This window comes from Mesoplodon mirus (genome assembly GCF_964341445.2).
Source record: "Mesoplodon mirus genome assembly, chromosome: 9".
Classification (NCBI taxonomy): Eukaryota; Metazoa; Chordata; class Mammalia; order Artiodactyla; family Ziphiidae; genus Mesoplodon; species Mesoplodon mirus.
The window spans coordinates 48,446,779-48,467,674 of NC_138985.1; the positions used below are offsets into that span (position 1 = coordinate 48,446,779).

Consider the following 20,896-nt stretch of genomic DNA (forward strand, 5'->3'; position numbering starts at 1 on the left):
CTCTAAAGGATTTAGCCCAGCAACTGTGAATCAGAAATCTTTATTTTTTTACCTTAGCTACTTATGTTCTGTTTGAATCTAAGGTTATGACATAAGTAATATATGTTCACTGCCTCATCAGGTACTCATTTTAAACTAACATTTTTGTATAAAAAGTTTCATTTTTATTTTCAGCACTAAAAAAAAATAGTGCCTTTCTGCTTAGCCTTGTATTTCAGCATCTATAACACTATTGAACGTGCTTGTTAAATTTCTCTTTCTTACTTGACTATAGTTTACTGGGGGTAGAGATTGTGCTTTGTCTGTTCATTAGAGGTTCATGGTACAGTGTCTGAGGCATAGTAGGGGCTTGATACATTTTGTGAAATGAATAAATGAGTGAATGATGGTGTATTAGGTTTTATACTCTAGAGGAGTATAAAATCAATGGCATAAGGTAGGGCGTAATCTAAAAGTGAATTATTAGGAGAGAAAATCTGGTAGAGATCTTTTTCAATCTACATAGATAGGTGCATTCTAGCATCTTAACTATCTGGCTATTGATTCCCCAATTCATAAGATAAGAAAAATAAAATAAAATGAAATCAGTTATCCAGAGAGTTTGAGGCTGGTTTAGCCTGGTGGCCTTTTACAGGTGCAATTTATTTTTACAGTACAAAGAACACTGAATCTTCCCAGAATAACCTGATTCCAACAGAGTTAAATAAAGAGTTGTTCATTTATCCTGATTTTTAACATAGTTCTGTCTTTCTAGACTGTGAAGTAAATCTCCATTTCCCAACAGCCCCAGTGCCGATTTTAATGATCCTGTCCACGTGACATCCACTTTTTTTTTGTTTCATTGCTATTAGTCAATGACAAGTGAAGGATATTCATTTTAACTTGAAAATGTCAGCTATGCACTTTAAGAGATATATTTTTGCAGCTTTTAATGAGGTAGTGTTTCTTTTTGAAAGAAATACTCATCTCTGATGCGGGTGCTGTGCTGGTGACAACTGATATTTAATAAGCGATGGTTCTTATATTAGTCGCAGTTCTCTAAAGAAAATGTCTCAGATTGCTTTTGAAAAACTCTTAGCGTCACTAGCCCAAAGGCAAGATGTGACCTTTTTATTACATAATGAGAATCATTTATTATCTTACAATGTATCTTAAAGTCACAGACAAAATGCCACTTTGATAATTGCTTTCAATTAGCTTTGAGCATAGCATATATTCATAAAATGTCTTCTCTAATTTAGGCTTGAATTAGAGAAAATTGCAGACATAATCTACTTTAAGGTTGTCTCATTTAAGGTGATTCGTAGTTTTATTTCAAAGAAATCAAAAAGAGTAGCTTTAGAACAGTCTCTCAGAATGTTTTAAGCAGGCTTTTCAATATTTTATTCTATTCTATTACCAATTAATTAACAAATTAGAAAGCTAGTTCATCATTTCTGACCTTTTATGCACGTTAACTTTTGACTTTCATCCGTAATGATTGTTTTGAAATTAAGCCTTGCAGTTCATATTGAAAGAGAGAAACAATCTGATTAGCAGAGTAAATAAGGCTTGCCTTGATATCAGGTACATCTTGATGTTGGGCTATAACTGGGATTCTGAATACTATAATGGTGCAGCCTTTCCTATCTTAAGTAAATAATACATAACTAATGGTCAATAAATTATACTAGATAATCATGTGGCATGAACAAGGAATTTGGGGGTGTTATTACAAGTGAGGTTAGAAGTAATATATTTAAAATGTAATTTCAATTAAATTTAATTTCTTGGTATCATCCTGAGCATTGGAATATAGTTTAAATACATACCTTATCTTCCTTAAAAATATTTTTGAAATAATAGAAACTCTGAAAATACATTTTACACTTGTGTTGTTTCAGTAATTCAGGGGATATTATTAACCTTAAGAGAGATTCTCAGAAATTGGTGTTGTATCTGGAGATTACTCTACCCTCTTTCTCTTTTTTTTTCCTTAGATAAAAATTATGCACAAGAACCAAGCCCCGATGCTGATGGGCCCTCCTCCAAAAACCGGGTTGTTCTGCTCCCTCATCAAAAGAACAAGAAACCTAAGCAAGGAATAATCCTGTATCTTTTCATTCTTAGAGATTTAATTAGCATAATTGGGCCATGGAACACTTATGCTGGAAATCGTTGAACAATTTCAAGTCTCCTGCTCATGCAAAATCATGGAATTGGTTTAACAGTTTTTGTTACTGAGCTAATGTAAAATCCAGCTATTAGAAAATTTAATGTCTCAGTTTTTAGAAGCATCTTTGCATGAAGAAAGCAGAAGTTTACATGAAGTGATACTGCCTATTTTTGTTGCATGCATTCCCATAAATTTTTTTGTCTCCTACCCATTCCTTCTTCAATTTCCATTTACTAACCTGAAAAAAAAATCTGTGCAACAAAAAGAGGAAATATCACGGGAAATGTGATTCCAGTTATTAATAAGCACTACTTAATAATGCTACAATAATCATAATTGCAGATTGCTATATTTTTCCCTTTAGAATCAAACAGTATATCAATGATCTTTGAGTTGAGGAGAAGCTTTTAATTGAAAGGTTTTGTTAAATAGTTGTCTACTTGCTGTATCTAAGTAGTTTTTCTTCGACATCTTGATGCTTCTGAGTGGAATTTAAGATATCAGGTATAAAGTATTCTTGTGCTAAAAAGTAGGAAGTGGTTTTTAGTTTGTTTAGTTTTGTTTTTAATTCCAGACATAAGTGAAAACATGTTACTTGGCAGTAAAGTGTGTTAACATGGCAAGCCTTATTCCCTTCTGCATGTGAATTTAGAAGAAAATTCTTAATCACAACAGTAACCAAATAGATGTTTGAAACTATGTGCCTAATAAACTGTGTTTCCCACCAAAGATTCAGAAAAAGATGCTTCGAGAGAAATGGGTTAATGCATAATTAATTAAGCATTGTGGAGAAAATCTATGGTTCTAATGTGCAATTTTGTGATGCTAAAACTCTGGAAGAGAGTGAATTACCCATTAATTATAATTAAAATTCTCACTTTTCACAGACAGTAAGCCATACAACACAATCAAAGCTCAATGGCTGATTTCTTGCTTTTTTGGTCATTTATAAGTATAGACGTCTGTAATTTTTAATGGATCAGTTAAGTACACTCGAGAAAGTAAATGATTGTATCAGTTCCTTTCTAGTATAAATTGATACCTGTAATAATATTGAGCTCATTGAAGCTAATCATGCATGCATTTGCACCCTCCCCCTCACCTACTCTACTCCCATCTCTGTGACATTTCAAATATTTATTTGGAAATAACGGCCTAGATTGTTGTTAAAGTATTTCATGGCCTGGGTGGATTCTCTGATTGTTTGAAGAAATTATGGAATAGTATTTTTAAGTGTTTCATTAAGCCTATGATATAAAATGAAATGCTATTCTGAGCAGATTTGGTATTGTTCATTCATATTGACCTGCATCTTATCATTGTATGTTTTATGTTTTCAAACATGCCATAAGGAAAACAAGTGCTTGAAGTGCATGATTTATTAGTTTCTCTCTCCACTCTGCATTAAAGTACTAATGATTTATCAGTTCTATTTTCCTATTGATTCATTCATCTTTGAATTACAAATAACATTTAGTGATTCTGTTGAACATAATCCTGAGCATGGATTTATGGATTTCAAGTGAAATTGCTATAATTTTTGTTCTTTGATTTGAAGACTCAACTGAATGCTGTTATATAAAATAGCTACCCTCAAGCATTGTGCTATAATGGAAGATTATGTATAAAGCGTATTCTTTTAGTGTTCCAGGAACATTGGATGGTAAATATCAATCAACAATAAGTTTAATTGCTTTGAAAATAAAGTCTTTTGAATAAATTAAGACATAATTTAACATTCTCAGGAAAATTATCATTACAATTGCAAATGTAGCACAGCAATCACTTGCCCTTGTATAACAAAAAAAAAAAGTTATTTGGCAGAGCTGTAATCAAGACCAGAAGAAATCTCAAAGCAGTAACAAATGCATTACTGATGTAATGTTACATAACACACACATTGATTTTGTGTATCTATGGTTACAGGTAATAAATATTTTCACATAAATTGACAAAATTTTCTACAATGGGCAGGCAGGCTTTGTGTCAAAAACATATTCTGAAGCCACAAATTACTTTATGTTCAGTACAACATACAGTTATTTCTTGGCTACCTTTTATAGTATATAGTTTGAAGGCAGCAACAGTTTGTGAATCATTTTTAACAATCTGTGCAATGAAAAGCTGTTGAATAGACAGTGGGATGAGAGAAATCAAACAACCGGCCTATAAGACTTCAATAGTTGAAATAATGGGATGCAGCTTTACTTCATTGTAGCTATATTATTATTAGTGATAATCGTAGTTACATTTTCAGTCAGTAGGATTCATTGGTACCAATAATAAATGTTCAAATAGGAATCAAATTTTACTTTTCCCAACTCATTTTCTAAAGATACTGATGAGCTTGCCCTTCGAGTACACTACTCCTGGGGTTTGGAAAGTAGTTTTTAAAAACCTACTTTGATGGTTTTGAAATCAGAGAAGGTGTTCTCCCCATTTTTATGACAGCTTCAAGTGAAGGATATATATTTTAAGAAAAACTCTAAACTGAAAGCTCCATGGTATATAGGAATATTAAATAATGTTAGCTTTGTAAGATGGAAACTTTTCTTACGTGTGTGTGGGTGAGTGTTTGCGTTGTTGAGTCAACCTCTTTTAAATACAGTAGATATAGTTGTACAAAGTTTTAAGTGGATGAAGCTCTTGAGTAAAACTTAAACTGGGATCGCAGGGGTCAGAGGAAAAGGGGAAAAGAGATATGCACTTTGCTAAACATTGCCATACACTGAGGAGATAAGTAGAGATTCCAGAATAAACCTGGATATCTATGCTTCTAACAGGAAAGGAGATGTCTGTGTAGATCCAGGAATTTTAAAGGACATAAATATATTTCTCCACTTATATGTGTATACCATGTGTATCTGACGCTAAGAGTGCTGGTCAATTTATTGTGGCAGGAGAACATACCTGGAAGAAAGTGAAGAAAACAGAATTTTAAAAGTTTTTATTTTTTAAACAGTTTATGTGATTATAGCCAGAATAAAGCAAAAGACTCAGATATTTAGTGTATTCTACTGCAGGGGGAAATTTAAATCCAATGAGAATTAATGAATGACATTTTTTTTTTTGCATTTTGTTCTTTTGTCCTTGTTCAGGAGGATGGGAAATAACTGCAGTTTTCAAGGAAGAATCTGTTTTGAATCTCAGACTGTATTCTACTTGAATAAGACGAAACTTACGACCCCATTCCTTTTTGTGTCAAAGTTAGTTTGTTTTTAATTGGTTATAAAAAGGACAGTGTACCTTTCTTGGCACATATTAGCCCAAAGAGCGATTCAAATACACTACGTATGTTCTAATTAAAATATTAAGCCCTTGTAATATATGTTGAGGATGTAAAATTTAAATAAATAAATAAACAGAAACTTGCAGAAGAACTTTTATTTTGTGAAATGCAGAAATCACCCGTTAAATCTCTCAAAGTGCATTCTGTTTAAATAAAGTTTGAATAAACTCACATTTAAAGGATTCTAGACATCTGTATTGTGCTTGAAAACATTGAATGCATTTCATTATACTATCTTAATTATTTTCTCAGAAAGTGTTATATACAGTATACTGCTTTTTTGAAATAAAAATGTTAACCATTCAGTTGTGTCATTCCTTACCGCCATTTTGCCCTGATTTTTTCCATAAATGAACTCTCCAAGCAATTGACAGTCAGTCTATCCCAGTGAATATCCACTGGGGGTACCAGACAGACCACCTGTCTTTTGTCAGGGAGAAAGGTATTTGGGGGCAGAATTTGTTGTCATTAAGAATCAAACCATTCTACTTTGTGGTGCTTTGGCCCCAAGGTGCTGTTGTGAATATTATTCCACCAATTTCAGAGATTCCAGGAATGCCAGCAAACCGGATGATAGAATCATGGGGACTGAAAAGACTAGGCTGGGGGTTCTGTAAGGGCTTAATTGAATTTTCTGGATGAAACTGATTTCTGATTTTATTTTGTGTAACTGACTTCAGCAAATATCTCATGGGCACTGACTAGGTACATGGTATTTTACAAAGGGGTTGAAGAAATTATTTTTTTTAATGATACAGTCTCTTCTTTAAGTGTCTTTCCATCTATTGGAAGAGTTAAGTAAATTATTGACCAAGGTAAGAACCAAGGTAAGCAAAATATGTATTCAATGAGGACAGGTGATTTGGTTAAAGGTATTTTTAAAAATCCTCTAGAGAAGGTAAATCTGTAAATGCCTTTCCAGGGTAACTAGACTTTTACATGAAGAGAGAAGGAGAAAGAAGGAGCTCCTGAATCAGAGAAGGTAAGTGAGGGCATAGGGATAGAAACCAGGTCCTGGGTGCTTCATTGCCTCAATTCATTAGAAGTTTAGGGAATTCATCAATCAGGCATTTGAATAGTGGGTTTATTTTAAATTATTAGGAAGGAGCAAAAGAAGATGAAAAAGGGGGGAACAGGGAAAAAATAAGGGAAGTAATGAAGGAGGGAGAGAGAATAAGGCAAAACCCCAAATTAGGATTAAGTGACTGTCAATTAATTTTGCATTCTGGAAGAGAGACAACAACAACTACCAAGTCTGACTTAGAAAGCCTCAAAGCAATATCTGGCCATTCTACATTTTCAGAGAGTTTTGTTAAAATAATGTAAGTAATTTTATAAACTCTCTAAAACTTACAGAAAACTAAAGTAATAGAGAATACTAGTTGTAAAATGTGTTAATGCTAAATGTATAGAAATTAAATATTTAGAAAACCCATATAAAATAATACAAGTTAAAAATTCATAATGTAATAATAGAAAAAAAATCCTAGTAGAATAATATAATCTAACATCTTACAAATGGAAGCAGAGTCATAGCAGGTTCAAAAGTCTCTTTCTCTTACCCCATTTTTCTATCCAGATATCCAGTTGATCTCAGAAAACACATCGAGTCAGTTGCTCTAAGAAAAAACACATTCAGGGTCGACTGATGACTACAAACATATAAAGAAGTTGTTGGAAGAGTTTGATGTTGTTCCCATGTCAGAGCACAGCTCAAGGACCAGAGTTATTGAACTAGCAACAGCTACATCAGATGAAACAGGTGACTTGAAAATCATTGGAAAAATTTGATAGATTACTTACACCAAAATATGTTCTATTAGAGGAGTAGATAGATAAATAGGTACATAGATACATAGATAGAAATCTTCAGAGAATTAGATACTTCCTTTGAAAAGGGGAATTTTAAAATATTTTGATCCACTCATACTTTTATATAGGCTATTAAATATTTTTAATTTCAGCCCTGGCTTATTGGCTTCTCTCTCTCCATCTATCATTGCCTTCCCCAACCCTGTTTTACTCATTATATATGTTTCCTTATATTTACTGCATAAACATCACCTAATTTATGGTTTTAAATATACCTATACACCTAGGACTCCCTATTCTATATCTCTAATACAACTTTTTTAATTCAGTTTATATTTTTGCTGCCTATTTACTTTTCTTGAGTACCCCACAGGCATATCGAACTAAAAATCTCCAAAATAATACAAATCTTTTTCCACCTACTGTACAAATTTCTAGGTGAATTGCACCAGTTTGGTCTCTGAAGTGAGAATTGAGGGAAAGGCTCAACCATTCCTAAATACCATTCCTAAATACCACTCCTACCCGTCCACTCAGTCCCATCCCCTCTACCACCTAATATTTATCAAGTCCATTCCCTACTCATCATCGCTATGGTCTTTGTCCAGATCCTCATTTCCTACCTAAATTATATTTGTAGTCTGGGGTCGATCCAGGTCCTTTTTGTCCTGAAGCTCATAAAATTTAGTGACATCTCATTAAAATAAAAAATACAGGGCTTCCCTGGTGGCGCAGCGGTTGGGAGTCCGCCTGCCGATGCGGGCGATGTGGGTTCGTGCCCCAGTCCGGGAGGATCCCACATGCCGCGGAGCGGCTGGGCCCGTGGGCCGTGGCCGCTGGGCCTGCATGTCTGGGGCCTGTGCTCTGCAGCGGGAGAGGCCGCGGCAGTGAGAGGCCTGTGTACAGCCAAAAAAAAAAAAAAAAAATTACAAAGCAAAGTATCTTTTTAGAAAGAGAATTAGTTGCCCATTCCACTTCCCTGTTTTTACCTACACTTTTTGGCTGCATCTTCTTTGGTCCGCTCCTTGTAGATAACAGTTTTGTAATATTTTTCACAGAGCGAATAGAAAGATAACAATCTTTTCTCTAGGATGGTTGAATAAGCTTTTTAATTGATTGTTTCAAAACTTATTTTGGCTTCCTAACTCCCGTTGATAATGTTCCAATGTAATTTCTCCAAAGTAACTTTTTTGTGTGGTTGAATTAATTTTTTTTAATTTTTATTTTATATTGGAGCATAGTTGATTAACAATGTTGTGTTAGTTTCAGGTGTACAGCAAAGTGATTCAGTGATACATATGCATGTATCTATTCTTTTTCAAATTCTTTTCCCATTTAGGTTACAGTATATTGAGCATAGTTCCCTGTACTATACAGTAGGTCCTCGTTGGTTATCCATTTTAAATATAGCAGTGTGTACATGTCAGTCCCAAACTCCCAATTTATCCCTCCCCCCCACTCTTCCCCCCTGGTACCCATAAGTTTGTTCTCTAAGTCTGTGAGTCTGTTTCTGTTTTGTAAATAAGTTCATTTGTATCATTTTTGTTTTACATTCTGCATATTAGCGATATCATCCCAGGTGGTTTCTCAGAGAATTCCAGCCCTTTGACCCCACTAGTCATGGTCTAGCTCATTCAGGTCCTCACAGAAGACCTGAGGCCAGTAGGCCAAGGTGAAAATGGCCTCTAAGCTTGGAGTAGAGCAGCATCTCTTGGGGTTCATTTTACTTGAGGTCAAGATTAGTGTGGATGCTCCCCTAGGCTACACAGGGTGTTGTCTTGTGTCCTGGTGGATGTGGTGGTCCCCAGAGTGAAACAGCGCTCTGTGACTCTGCCATGTGACTGAGCAGGCTGCTGCTTCCTCTCTCTATTCATCAACTTTTGGGATGGGCCCATGCCAGTAAGATAACCAGAAGATTCAACGTGAGAACCTCAAGATAAATCTGCCTTTGGGAACTTTAAGAGGATTCTGGGCACAGAGGTATAAATTTTGATCCCAGCTGCTTGTTTTACAGAATATGTTTCAGGAGAAAATTAATCTTTCTAAGCCTCAGTTTTCTCACCTTTAAAATGGGGATAAACATAAGACCTGTTTCAGGGTTACTGTGAAGATTAAGTAGAGATACTTTTCAAAATTACTTTCTATTGGCAGACATTCAAATTGCTTCTTTCAGCTTCAAAGGAAATGTAATGGTATTAATTGTAGTAGTAGTAGTAGCAAGAGCAGGAAAATCCTCTTTGTCCCGACTTCAGTCCTTCATCCACAATGCCAACTGTATTCTTCTAGAAATAGATGGTATTCCTTATTGGGTCACCCTTCGTTACATGATAGAAGCTCAAAACCCTCATGTACACAAGGGCTTTCATACCTTGTCAACCTTTCCTGTATCCTCTTCCCTCTTATCCCCGTGTGCAAAACGTAGTTGCAGCTACACTGTTCTACTTATTCACTAGATATGCCATGTTCTTCCATGACTGTGCACCTTGTAAGATTTTATAATCATTGGCACATTCCCTTCCTCAAGGGTTTGTTCCCCTCCATTCAGAAGGATTTCTGGAACCACCCGGGTCTCGAATGCATTGGAATGAGTTTTTCTGGTGAGTCTTGTTTGCGCTCCTTTAAGACTGACACCTATGCTGAAGTTCTTTTGCTTGTATTTTAAATGGTTACTTATCCGATTCTCTCATTAAACTTGTGAGTCCTTTGAAAGCCAGTCTTGGGGCCTCATCACTACTGTTCCCCTGGGGCCATCCCATATCAGATACCCAATAATCTTTGAATGAGTAAATAACAGACAGCCACTAAAGTCCCAAGTCACTATAAAATGCATTGCTTGTTTCAGAAGAAAATATATAAAAAGGAAGGAAAAAATAGTCTGTATTTAGTGCAGCTGCCTTCTATTCTCCAGGGAATGGTGAGGAGCTGATAGGCGGAATAATGACCCCCTAATCTTTGGAACCTGTGAATATGTTATGTTACACAGCAACAGGGAATTACGGTTTCAGATAGAGTCAAGAATGCCAATCAGCTGACTTTAAGATGGAGTGTTCTGAACGATCCAGGTGAGTGTAATGTAATCCTAAGGGTCCTTTAAAGTAGAAGAGGTCAGAGGTCAGAGTCAAAAAGGGATTTAAAGGTGCTGTAGTGCTGCGTCGGAATCTACAGCAGGATGGAGATCACAAGCCGAGGAGTGCGGAGGCCTCTAGATGCTGCAAAAGGTAGGGAAACGGATTGTTATCTGTAGCCTCTAGAAGGAACATAACACTTTGATTTTAGCCCAGTGAGACCCATTTTGGACTTGTGATTTGCAGCACTGTGAGATAATAAATTTGTGATGTTGTAAACCACTAAATTAGTGGTAATTTGTTACAGCAGCAAGAGGAAACTAACAAAAGGAGGTAGGCAAGTAGAAGAATCATGTTCAGAGCTGTTGCTACAAGTTGATGCCTTTTAAAATAGAGTAAAAGTTCTCTCACTTTAATTCTTGATACATTTGAAGTGCTTAATCCTCACTTAAATGCATTTGGATTATGAATCCTGTACACAAGTCTCACCTTGGATCCTATGTATATAAATTGATGGGGGGTGGGAAGGGGAAGAAAGGGAGAGCAATGTTATTTCTTAGTTCATTCATTTTTGAGTGATGCCACTCTAGCAAGGAAAAAGTGAAAAAAATAAAAGCATCTGCTGTGATGAGACTTATTTTGCTGAAGACAATGATCTCAGTAATTTATTTATTTCTGGTGATATGCTTAGTCCTGGTTTTAGTTTTGTGGAAGCTTGCAATAGAATAATTATTTTTTCTCCTTCTCTGGACACCTAAGACACTTTCTACTTTGGCCGGTAGGAATAATAAAAGGTGACTGTAAATGAGAGGTTTAGAGTACTCCTCTCAAGTTAAATTATTTATGTTATGTCTGCCCCCACGTTTTCCTGCACATTCACTTTGCAAGTTCAGCTTCAGCGGGAGCAATAGCTGAATTGAGTCAGCTAATGAAGCCGCCCCTACCTGCTGGGTCAGAGCCTTACCTTTGCTTTTGGTTTGCTGTCCCAGTTTGAAGCTTTTGAAGAGTGTGCTTGGCAAATGCTAATGAATTTAAACTGGTTCATATGAAAATTATTAGGTGTTTTGAGGGGGAAATTAAGGTACTTTGCAAATATTTTACAGCGTAAAAGACGTTTCGGGCCTCTTATTCATAGATGAGAGTTTCCCAAGTCAAAGAAGGTTGCCAGCCAGATGAAAACTTAGCATATCTTTAACTTGAGTGCTTTTCCTATTCCAGAGCCTTTATTATTGTGAGTTTCACACGTTGCTCTTGCCACCCACACAGCTGGGAGAAATTAATAAATTCGCTGGTCTTCTCAGTACATTTTAGTGACAGAAACTCCCTCCTTGAACTTCAGGCTCCCCTGAATGCTTTTCCAACTAGGCCTGAACTTTTGGACTTCTTTGTCTCTGCATTGGTCCAGTTTTAGCAAGAATCTTGCTAAGTCAGTTGAGCCAGATTCCCCAAACTCCACAGCTGATCACTCCATAGCTAATCATGTTTCTCATCCCCCACTACTGCTCAGGTGATACTTGTTTACCCTGCCTGCCTTCAACAAGAATGCCCCCTTGCCCTGGATCGTGCCTCTGAGTAATTTTCCATCCACTAACCCTGCTCCTTAGCTATAAATTCCCACTTGCCCATGCTGTATTTACAATTGAGTCCAATCTCTCTCTCCCCTATTGTACAATTCCACTGCAGTTTTTCTGTTACCGAACCAAACTTGGGTCTGCTGGCTTGCACAGTAAAGCCAATCTATCAGTACTAACACTGGTTTGTGGTGAAGGAAACTGCAGCTTTTACTGCAGGGCACCAAGCAAGGAGTGAAGGCAGCTAGTGGGCAAAAGGCCTGAATTCCCTGATGGCTTTCAGGGAAGGGTTTTTAATGACAGTGTAAGGCAGAGTTACCAGGTGTGTGACCAGCTCGTGGACATTGTTCTGACTGGTTGCTGGTGAGGAAATTGGGAGTCCCCATCATGGGGACTTCCCTGGTGGTGCAATGGTTAAGAATCCACCTGCCACTGCAGGCGACACAGGTTCAAGCCCTGGTCCGGGAAGATCCCACATGCCGTGGAGCATCTAAGCCCGTGCGCCACAACTACTGAGCCTGCACTCTAGAGCCCGCGAGCCACGACTACTGAAGTCTGTGCGCCCAGGGCCCGTGCTCTGCAACAAGAGAAGCCACTGCAATGAGAAACCCGTGCACCACAGCAAAGAGTAGCCCCCGCTTGCCACAACTAGAGAAAGCCCTCGCACAGCAACGAAGACCCAACACAGCCAAAAATAAATAAATAAGTTTATTTAAAAAATCATGAACCTTCTGGTTCCAACCGGTCTGGGGTCTATGTGCTTGTGGGCAACATGCAATTAACTTCTTCCACCTGGTGGAGGTTTCAGTATCTGCAAAGCAGCTCAAAGTATATGGCTCAGCATATTATCTAGAGCCCTTGAGGAGGCAGTAAAGGTCCTTGACTTTGTTAATGGCTAAATTATTATTATTTTGTCTTGCTTGACTGTTTTCCTTTGTTTCTGCATTTTCTCACTTCTCTGATTAAATTTATCCTTTGCAACTTAGAGGAGGCCTAGGAAGCTAAGGTTTTTCTACAAACAAGTTGCAGTTGGTGGGTGAGGGGGGTCTGTCCCAGGAAGGCTCCATAGGGTCCTGCTCGGTTACAGTTCTTGTACCTATCCCCCAGCCCCTCCCCCACTAAAGTCTTCCTTGGCAGGCTTTAACAAGTGTCAGTGAATAATTTTTTCTTTAACATTAGTCTTTGGTGTAATGGAAAATTGGTATAATATAGGCAGCATATTACCAGAGTCTAAGGACTGTCTCCAAGTTCCAGCCCTATAATATAATATTCCCTATGGAAATTCACCTTGTATTCCTACTGATGTAGATTAAATACAATCAAAAGATAATTTGAAAAACTCAGAGTGTAGAAAGTAGTGTTATTGCCCATGCAAAGATTTAAGACATTGATCGTTTGCAATTCCGTAATACAGGCGGTTGTAAAAGGGCCATATCCCCCAGATCCTACCTGAGTTTACCTGCAGCTCTGGAAAGTTCGCTACACGCTGATCATTCGCTGCCAGAGAACACTCTCCTGCAAGGAAGCAAACATCCTGGGGGCTCTACCCAGAAGTGTGTGCTGCCCAGTAATAACCACCAGCTCAACTTTCATCCAATCAGGGATGGAAGTCCCCTGATAAGTGTCCCAGCCTCCCGTGTCCTTTTAGGTCTGACAATTCAGAGGTGTGGTTTCTTAGAGGGTTCCCAGTGGGACTGAGTCCCATTTGCCCACACAGTAGTAGCCTCCTTTATGAGCTTGTCTTGGGTCTCTTACTTTTCCCTGTTTCTCACTTGTTTTTCCTGGCATTATCTTCCAAGTGAACAACTAACACCCAACCTCAGGCTCTGCTTTGGAGGGAACCTTGTTTTGAGGGAGCTTTTTTGAGCACAAAGACAGCATTAATGTCCCACCTAAGCCCACCACTCTTGTAAAGAGAACTAGATATCAAAGGTGAAGGGAAAGGTGGCAAATCAGATGCCTAAGGGCGTTAAAAGATAAACTGAGGCATGTTAAAAATATTAAGAGTTTAGGGCTTCCCTGGTGGCGCAGTGGTTGACAGTCCGCGTGCCGATACAGGGGACATGGGTTCGTGCCCCGGTCCGGAAAGATCCCACATGCCGCGGAGCGGCTGGGCCCTTGAGCCATGGCTGCTGGGCCTGCGTGTCCGGAGCCTGTGCTCTGCAACGGGAGAGGCCACAGCAGTGAGAGGCCTGCGTACCGCAAAAAAAAAAAAAAAAAAGTTAAGAGTTTATTTGAGCAAAAATCCATTAGAATCAGGCAGCATCTAATTTAGCAGGTAGAAAGGAGTTCAAGGATCTGTACAAAAGGAAAACCTTTCATAGGCAGAAGGGAGCAGGAACAAAAAAGTAATTCCAGGCAAAAAATCTGAGTGGTTATTGCAAGGTTCCTTTCCTTGAGTGAATGGCAGGGATCTATTAGGCAGTTACCTAACTACTGCTGATTGGGAGATTCCTGGCTGACTGGTTTATGATTCCATTTCTGCAAGAGCTGGAACTACATTTAAGTCTCAATTTGGTGATGTGAAGCTTAGCAATAAGCAACTCCATTTGAGGCCTGTTGTATTGTTTTTAAAACAAGGGTAACATAGGGAGCGTAGCCCACCGGGTAAACCTCATGAGTGGGCATCAGATAACAGTGAGAACTGTGTTGGAACTAGCCCACTCACATGTGGTTTATAGGGGCTGGAGCCACTCGGGGCAAGCAGATTTTTACCAAATGAGAAAGATATTATACACTGGCATCGCCATTTCTTCCACTTTCCAAGAGAAGTGGCAAATTAAGATTTTTGTATGAAGTCTTAATTTTAAAATGCTGTGTGGCTAACAAACAGATAAGCAAAAACACTTGTGTAAATTTTGTTCGGCTCATGGGCTCTGAAAGGTACTCACTACCTTTTATTTAAGAATCTTTTCCTCTGTAAAATGTCACTTCTGCAGTCAGAAGGAGAACTACTTGTCTACTTGGTAATGATGAGACTCATTACTGTCCTACCACTCTCCCTTTCTCTGCTAAGAAATCTGGATCATTGTTTACATGAATTGTTTCAACTGAGATGAAATATGCCAAAATACTGAGACAAAGATGATGTCTGTCTCTTACTGATTCCTTTAACAAGTCTAGTACCTGTTTACAAGATGCCTGTGAGCTCAGGAAACATCCGTGACTAAACTAAAGGCCATTGTCCTCATGTAGGTTATATTCTAGCTGATGGGACCATTAAACCATCTCTGTAAGCCATTTGAAATGGCAATATCTAAAAGTTGTGATGAAAAACTTTCAGAGGCTGTACTAGGGAAGTTTATAAGCAAGTATTTTACAGCAGAAGTAGCAACTTTCATATTATTATTAGGTTTAGGATATTTTTCATTCTTTACTCAATTTTCCCAGTCAAATTTTATTGACTCATATTTTCACTCAGGACTTTTACTGAAAGGGCTTTACATACTGAAAGCAAAGGGACAAAAAAAATCAATATGGTAGATGTTTTGTTTACGTTACATGATGTTGCTATTTTTAATTACTGGAGCTGAAGATAACCTCCTTATGGTCATATAGCTGAAAACTAGGAATTGAGTATAGGCTTAAATCACTACAAAGTACTTTTCACGACTCAATGTATACACGCCTTTTAAGGTAGGGTAGTAACAATGTGCCAAAGAATGAGCATCTTTGGGATTCACACAGTTACCTAAGATTTGGAAGAAAAAAATTTTTATGTAAAATGCAGCACAAATCCATATACATGTTTAAAACGGAACAAATATTAAAGTGAAACTTAAGGTTTGCAATAGGTCGCTTCAAATAGTCCCCCAAGTTCCCTGGTTTATGTAGTCAGAACTTTGGAAGATGCTTTGGGGAAAGCACTGCCCCATACTCAAAACTTGACGAACAGCCCGATCTCATTTGTAAGTTGCAGTCCGGTGCAACTGCCTCCTGGTAATTCTGCTTGGATGTTCCCCGGGTATCGCAGACTCACTGTGCCCGAAAGTTGCCTCCTCCCCATTCTCACATGAAAGCCTTCTCCCCTATCTGTGTCTGCTTTTTCACTTAATGGAAATGACACGACCCACTCTTCCATATCTAACCAGTCACCCCGGGTTTTCTATTTGGTTTCTTTCGCGTCTTTTCCTTCATCTTCTACTTTTCTATTCCCCCTACTGTTGTTTAACTTTTGGTCCTTACCTCTCATGTAAACTTTTTTCAATAATTACCTAACTGATCTATGTGTTTTCGCTTTGTTCTGCTTTCAATGATCCTACCACACGATGCAAGGGTCTTTTCTTTTTTTTTTTTTTTTTTTTTTTTGCGGTACGTGGGCCTCTCACTGTTGTGGCCTCTCCCGTTGCGGAGCACAGGCTCCAAAAGCGCAGGCTCAGCGGCCATGGCTCACGGGCCCAGCCGCTCCGCGGCATGTGGGATCTTCCCAGACCGGGGCACGAACTCGTGTCCCCTGCATCGGCAGGCGGACTCTCAACCACTGCGCCACCAGGGAAGCCCCAAGGGTCTCTTCTGAAACACCAATATATTACTGATACACTACTAATAACATACTGAAAAATGACTATATACTGAATAAAATGAAGTTATTTTTCATATAAATGTGAATAACTTTCAAAATTCTTGAATGATAATGCCTTTACTTGCTAGAATTAGAATAAGCTAGTTTGACTGAAGGAGGAAAGAACGAGAATAAAAGAAATATGCAGCAATCATCTCATCAAAGTCACAGTCAAGAGTCGAGTTAGGTGTGTGATAGTGATGAGGGGACTTTAACCACCACATAGATAGGAAAGCGTTGAATAATAGCTGACCTAGAAAACTTCTAGGAGTCTTCTCAACAACTCGAAGCTCTCCAAGGAATTCCAAGTCCTCGACCCTCATATTTCCTTTACCCTCTAACATCCTTTCAATCTTAGAAAATGCAGGGCTTTTAATATCTTACTGTTTATTAGAGAATTCATTGATGTATTCCAAACTTGTTTCCCTGCCTCCAGTCATTAAACGAATTGTGACTTATCATGCAATCGGTGCAAGAAATAATGGATAAAATAGGAATTTAAAGCACTTAGCATCTATAAAGAGCTGCAGAGGGGCAAAATAATATTTTCAAAATGTTTATATATATTTGTAACTTTTTCTATGCTCTCTAGTAACTGCTTGCTGGGAGCTCTGTTGGGTTTTGGCTTGTAATATTTTACATTAACTTCACGTATGCAGCTCTAAATATCTGGCATTTCTTTTAAAGTTGTTGCAGCATAGATATTTTTTTCTTGTTCTCAGTATGTGTCTTCTACCTTTTAGAGAGTTTCTGAGAGAAAGACAAAAGTTTTGTCTACCTCTCATTTATTCACACACATAACACATGCCGCCTCACACAATTTGGCAGAGTAAATCTAATTGAATAATGGGGGAGTCAGGTATAGCCTATATTAATTTCAAGGCATTAAACTTTATATTGCAGAAAGGAATTTTGAATATTATTGGAAAATGCTCATTCAATCGTTAGTTTATTTATTTTCATATAAGAAAACAAATAGGCCAAATAGAGGTTCCCTTTTGTTCATGCAGCTGGAAGATCAGTGGTGATCTTTGGTTTAAAAAAAAAAAAAACATGCTGTTACTTAACAAATGCATAAATGAAGGTTTCTAAATGATCCTTTGGTTTCAAATAACTTTGCTGCTAAACACATAGTATTGACATTTAAGAGCAATAACATTTATAAATTCAAGAATAAATTCTTAACTCTTGATTTTATGTTGATTTTATTCTCCTAGTTTATAAATGCTCCTACACTGGAAACCTCTGTTGACTTTTTTTTTTTTTTTTAATATTTATTTATTTATTTGGCTGGGCCGGGTCTTAGTTGTGGCATGTGGGCTCTTAGTTGCAGCATGCATGTGGGATCTAGTTCCCTGACCAGGGATCGAACCCAGGCTCCCTGCATTGGGAGCACGGAGTCTTAGCCACTGGACCACCAGGGACGTCCCTCTGTTGACTTTAAAGAAGGGGTAATAGGCATTTGAAAATAGAAAACAGTAACATCAAATCAATATTCCTTGCTAAAACTCAATCTTCCATTGGTTTCTAGTCCATATATTTTTTAAAAAGCATAATAGCATCTAATTTTATAACTCTTAAATTGTTGGACATTTCCATTTCATTTTTGAGCTATTTTGGAATTTGACTTTTTCAAATTTGAATTTGAAAATTGAATTTCAATTTGAATTTTTAATAACTCATTTTAGTTTTTAAATTATGTATTCCTTTTCTAAGTCTTGGGATTTATACTTCAGATATGTGAACAGAATTCTCATTCTCTGGTGTCTTTATCTTGTCAAAAGTATCATTTAATTTCTATCATATTGTTAATTTCTCTAAATTAGTCCCAGTAATACTTTGCACGTTTCAGAAGCAGATATTTAGGGCGGTAAGAAGACCTCATTAAACATACGTTGAAAAATTATGCCTGCATAGCTTAAGTTCTTCGGCTGCATTCTCACAGTTAACTAGGAATAAAACACCCACCTATTCCAAAACTACTCCCATCTCCATAAATAGTTTCAAATGGTTAAAAAAAAAAAAATACTATGAGACTTTTAAAATAGAAGGATTTTCAGTTAAATCTGAATTCTCCAATAAAAGTATATGGTAGAGTAGTTATTTCCAAAAATTTGGTTTTAGAGAATATTTAATTTTAGAGGCAATTTGCATAATTATGTTTTATTAGGCAAATATTAAAATTTACTTCTCCTGAATAAACAATGCCTGATAATAGGGATAATTGAGGAGTGGGGTTGACAGGAGTTGGCAAGGTTTTTCAGAGTTTTAATATGTCTTGGGTAAAATGCAAAACCCCAAATCAGGTAGGTAACTGAAAGTTATAATTGAAATAACTAAGAATAACAACAACAAGAGAACCTAATCATGCATATACTTATATTAACTATTGATTATTTGTTATTTTAAAAGTTTAGACTTCCAGATTCTTTCAAGTTTGTTTTTTTTTTTTTTTTTTTTTGGTTTAGAAAGATTGGTTAAGAAACACTACAGCCAGGTATGATGTTATCCAGTCATAATGGTAAGAGCAAAGTTATAACATTATTTGATTTTTAGATTAGAGAAGAGCATACTTTTCTTCCTTTATTTTAACTTTAAAAACATATTTCTTTAAAAACTGATTTGAAGCAATTTTACCAATAAAACAGAGTCCTTAGTTCAACACTTTAAAGAGTAAATACCTCATATATATTTTGTAGTATATGCACTCACTTTTAGCTTATCTCTACCAACTTAACATGGATTTTAAATTAAGGTCAAAGTCACTCCCAAAGCTTGTTATCAACATTTGGTTGCATGGAAATGACAGGAAAGTGTCTCCTCTTCCACCTTTGCCTGTGCTTATATGGACATGCATTCTTAGTCTGTTTCCCTTCTGCTGATGATGTCTGGATCACTTGCTCGTGCCCTTCCAGTGGATTAACAGAGTCTTCTGGCAGATAGAGAAGAAAAGGTGTATGTGTTCAATCTTTGACCTTCTCCATCAACTCAGGATTCAGATATGGTCACACAGCATTTATTTTTATTTTTTTATTTTTTTTTTCTTTTTGCGGTATGCGGGCCTCTCACTGCCGTGGCCTCCCCCGTTGCGGAGCACAGGCTCCGGACGCGCAGGCCCAGCGGCCATGGCTCACGGGCCCAGCCGCTCCGCGGCATATGGGATCCTCCCAGACCCGGGCACGAACCCGTATCCCCTGCATCGGCAGGCGGACTCTCAACCACTGCGCCACCAGGGAGGCCCAGCATTTATTTTTATAATTGATTACTCATGTTTTCACATATCTTGTTCACATAAAAACCAAGTTATACCTCCTTCTGGTGCAGGAATCATCAGGATCCTGTAGTATGAAGAGAAGGAGGCATGGGGGGATGGCACAGAGAGAGGCCAATATGAGTCTTGATGCCTGCAATTGTGCCGTTGTTTGTTTCAGCCACTAGGTGACGCCGCTAAAGGGTGTCCACAAACTCCTGGAGGTGATGCCTATGCTGGTGCAGATTCCTGAGTGCTCTAAGAGTGACTGCACCCCAAGCACAGGTTCTAAAGTTGTGCTTCCTTTCCTTTACTCACAATGTTTGGCCATTTCCTCCAATATAAAAACATAACGCCATGCAACGTTTGCTCTGCCAGGGTATGCTTCCTCCTCCAAATAAAAGTTGTGTTTGCACCAACTCTTCTTCAAGACTGCTTAGATCTTTGTCTTAATCTAAACACCAGCTTAGATTTTACCTTTCCTCACAGCTATTTTCTTTTAGGAGTGAAGTTTACTTTCCCTGCCAGTAGGTCTTTCTGAAAACATCCTGTTCTACTCTGGTCTCTTTACCTTTAAATTTAAGGGAGGCAGGGGTCAAGATTTCTAGTCTCCCACAGTTATACCTATTGCTTCCCTCTTTTCTCCTGTCACCAGTGAGGAACCTCAGGAAATCCGTCATGATGAAGTCACAAGAGGTTCTATCCTACCATTTTGTAGGGTTCCTGCTCTCCTAGCTCCTCCCTTTCACAATTCCATAATGCATATCTACTTATCTGCAGCTCTTTTTGGAGAAGCCATACATACATACCTACACACATGCATAGATGGAATCATAAATGCTGCCTGATTAAGCACCTTTTATTCTGGCATGTGTATACTGACCTGGCCTTGGTCAAAATTGCAAATTCAGCAGAGCTTACCTTCCTTCAATGTTTGTCATCTTCTTTAAGGGTCCCCTTGCCAATCCCAACTATAAATGGTTGCATTCTTCCAAAAATGTGTAGTGTTTCCCACTGAAACAGATCTTACTTGCCTCTGGGGTCAAGAAATTGATAACACAATCCACGTCTGTAGGGACTGTTTATAACCACATCTTTAGATATTTAGGGATTTAGTTTTTATAAAGTGCTTCCTTTGAGAAACAGCCTTGCATAGCAGAAAGTTTACTGGGTTTTCAATGAGCTTGACTCAA

General features: G+C 37.7%; 1 protein-coding gene across 3 annotated transcripts in view; it reads left to right on the forward strand.

Annotated features, from left to right (window-relative positions):
• DGKB (diacylglycerol kinase beta) overlaps nt 1-2,087 on the forward strand; it is a gene marked incomplete at its 3' end in the record, with an annotated part of 923,203 nt that extends 921,116 nt beyond the window's left edge. For all 3 annotated transcript variants that reach the window (XM_082632047.1, XM_082632048.1, XM_082632049.1), the window contains one exon: nt 1,980-2,087. In XM_082632047.1, coding sequence (XP_082488173.1) covers nt 1,980-2,087 — 108 coding nt within the window. The remainder of the gene's footprint in view (nt 1-1,979) is intronic.
• Between the last annotated feature and the right edge of the window lie 18,809 nt (nt 2,088-20,896).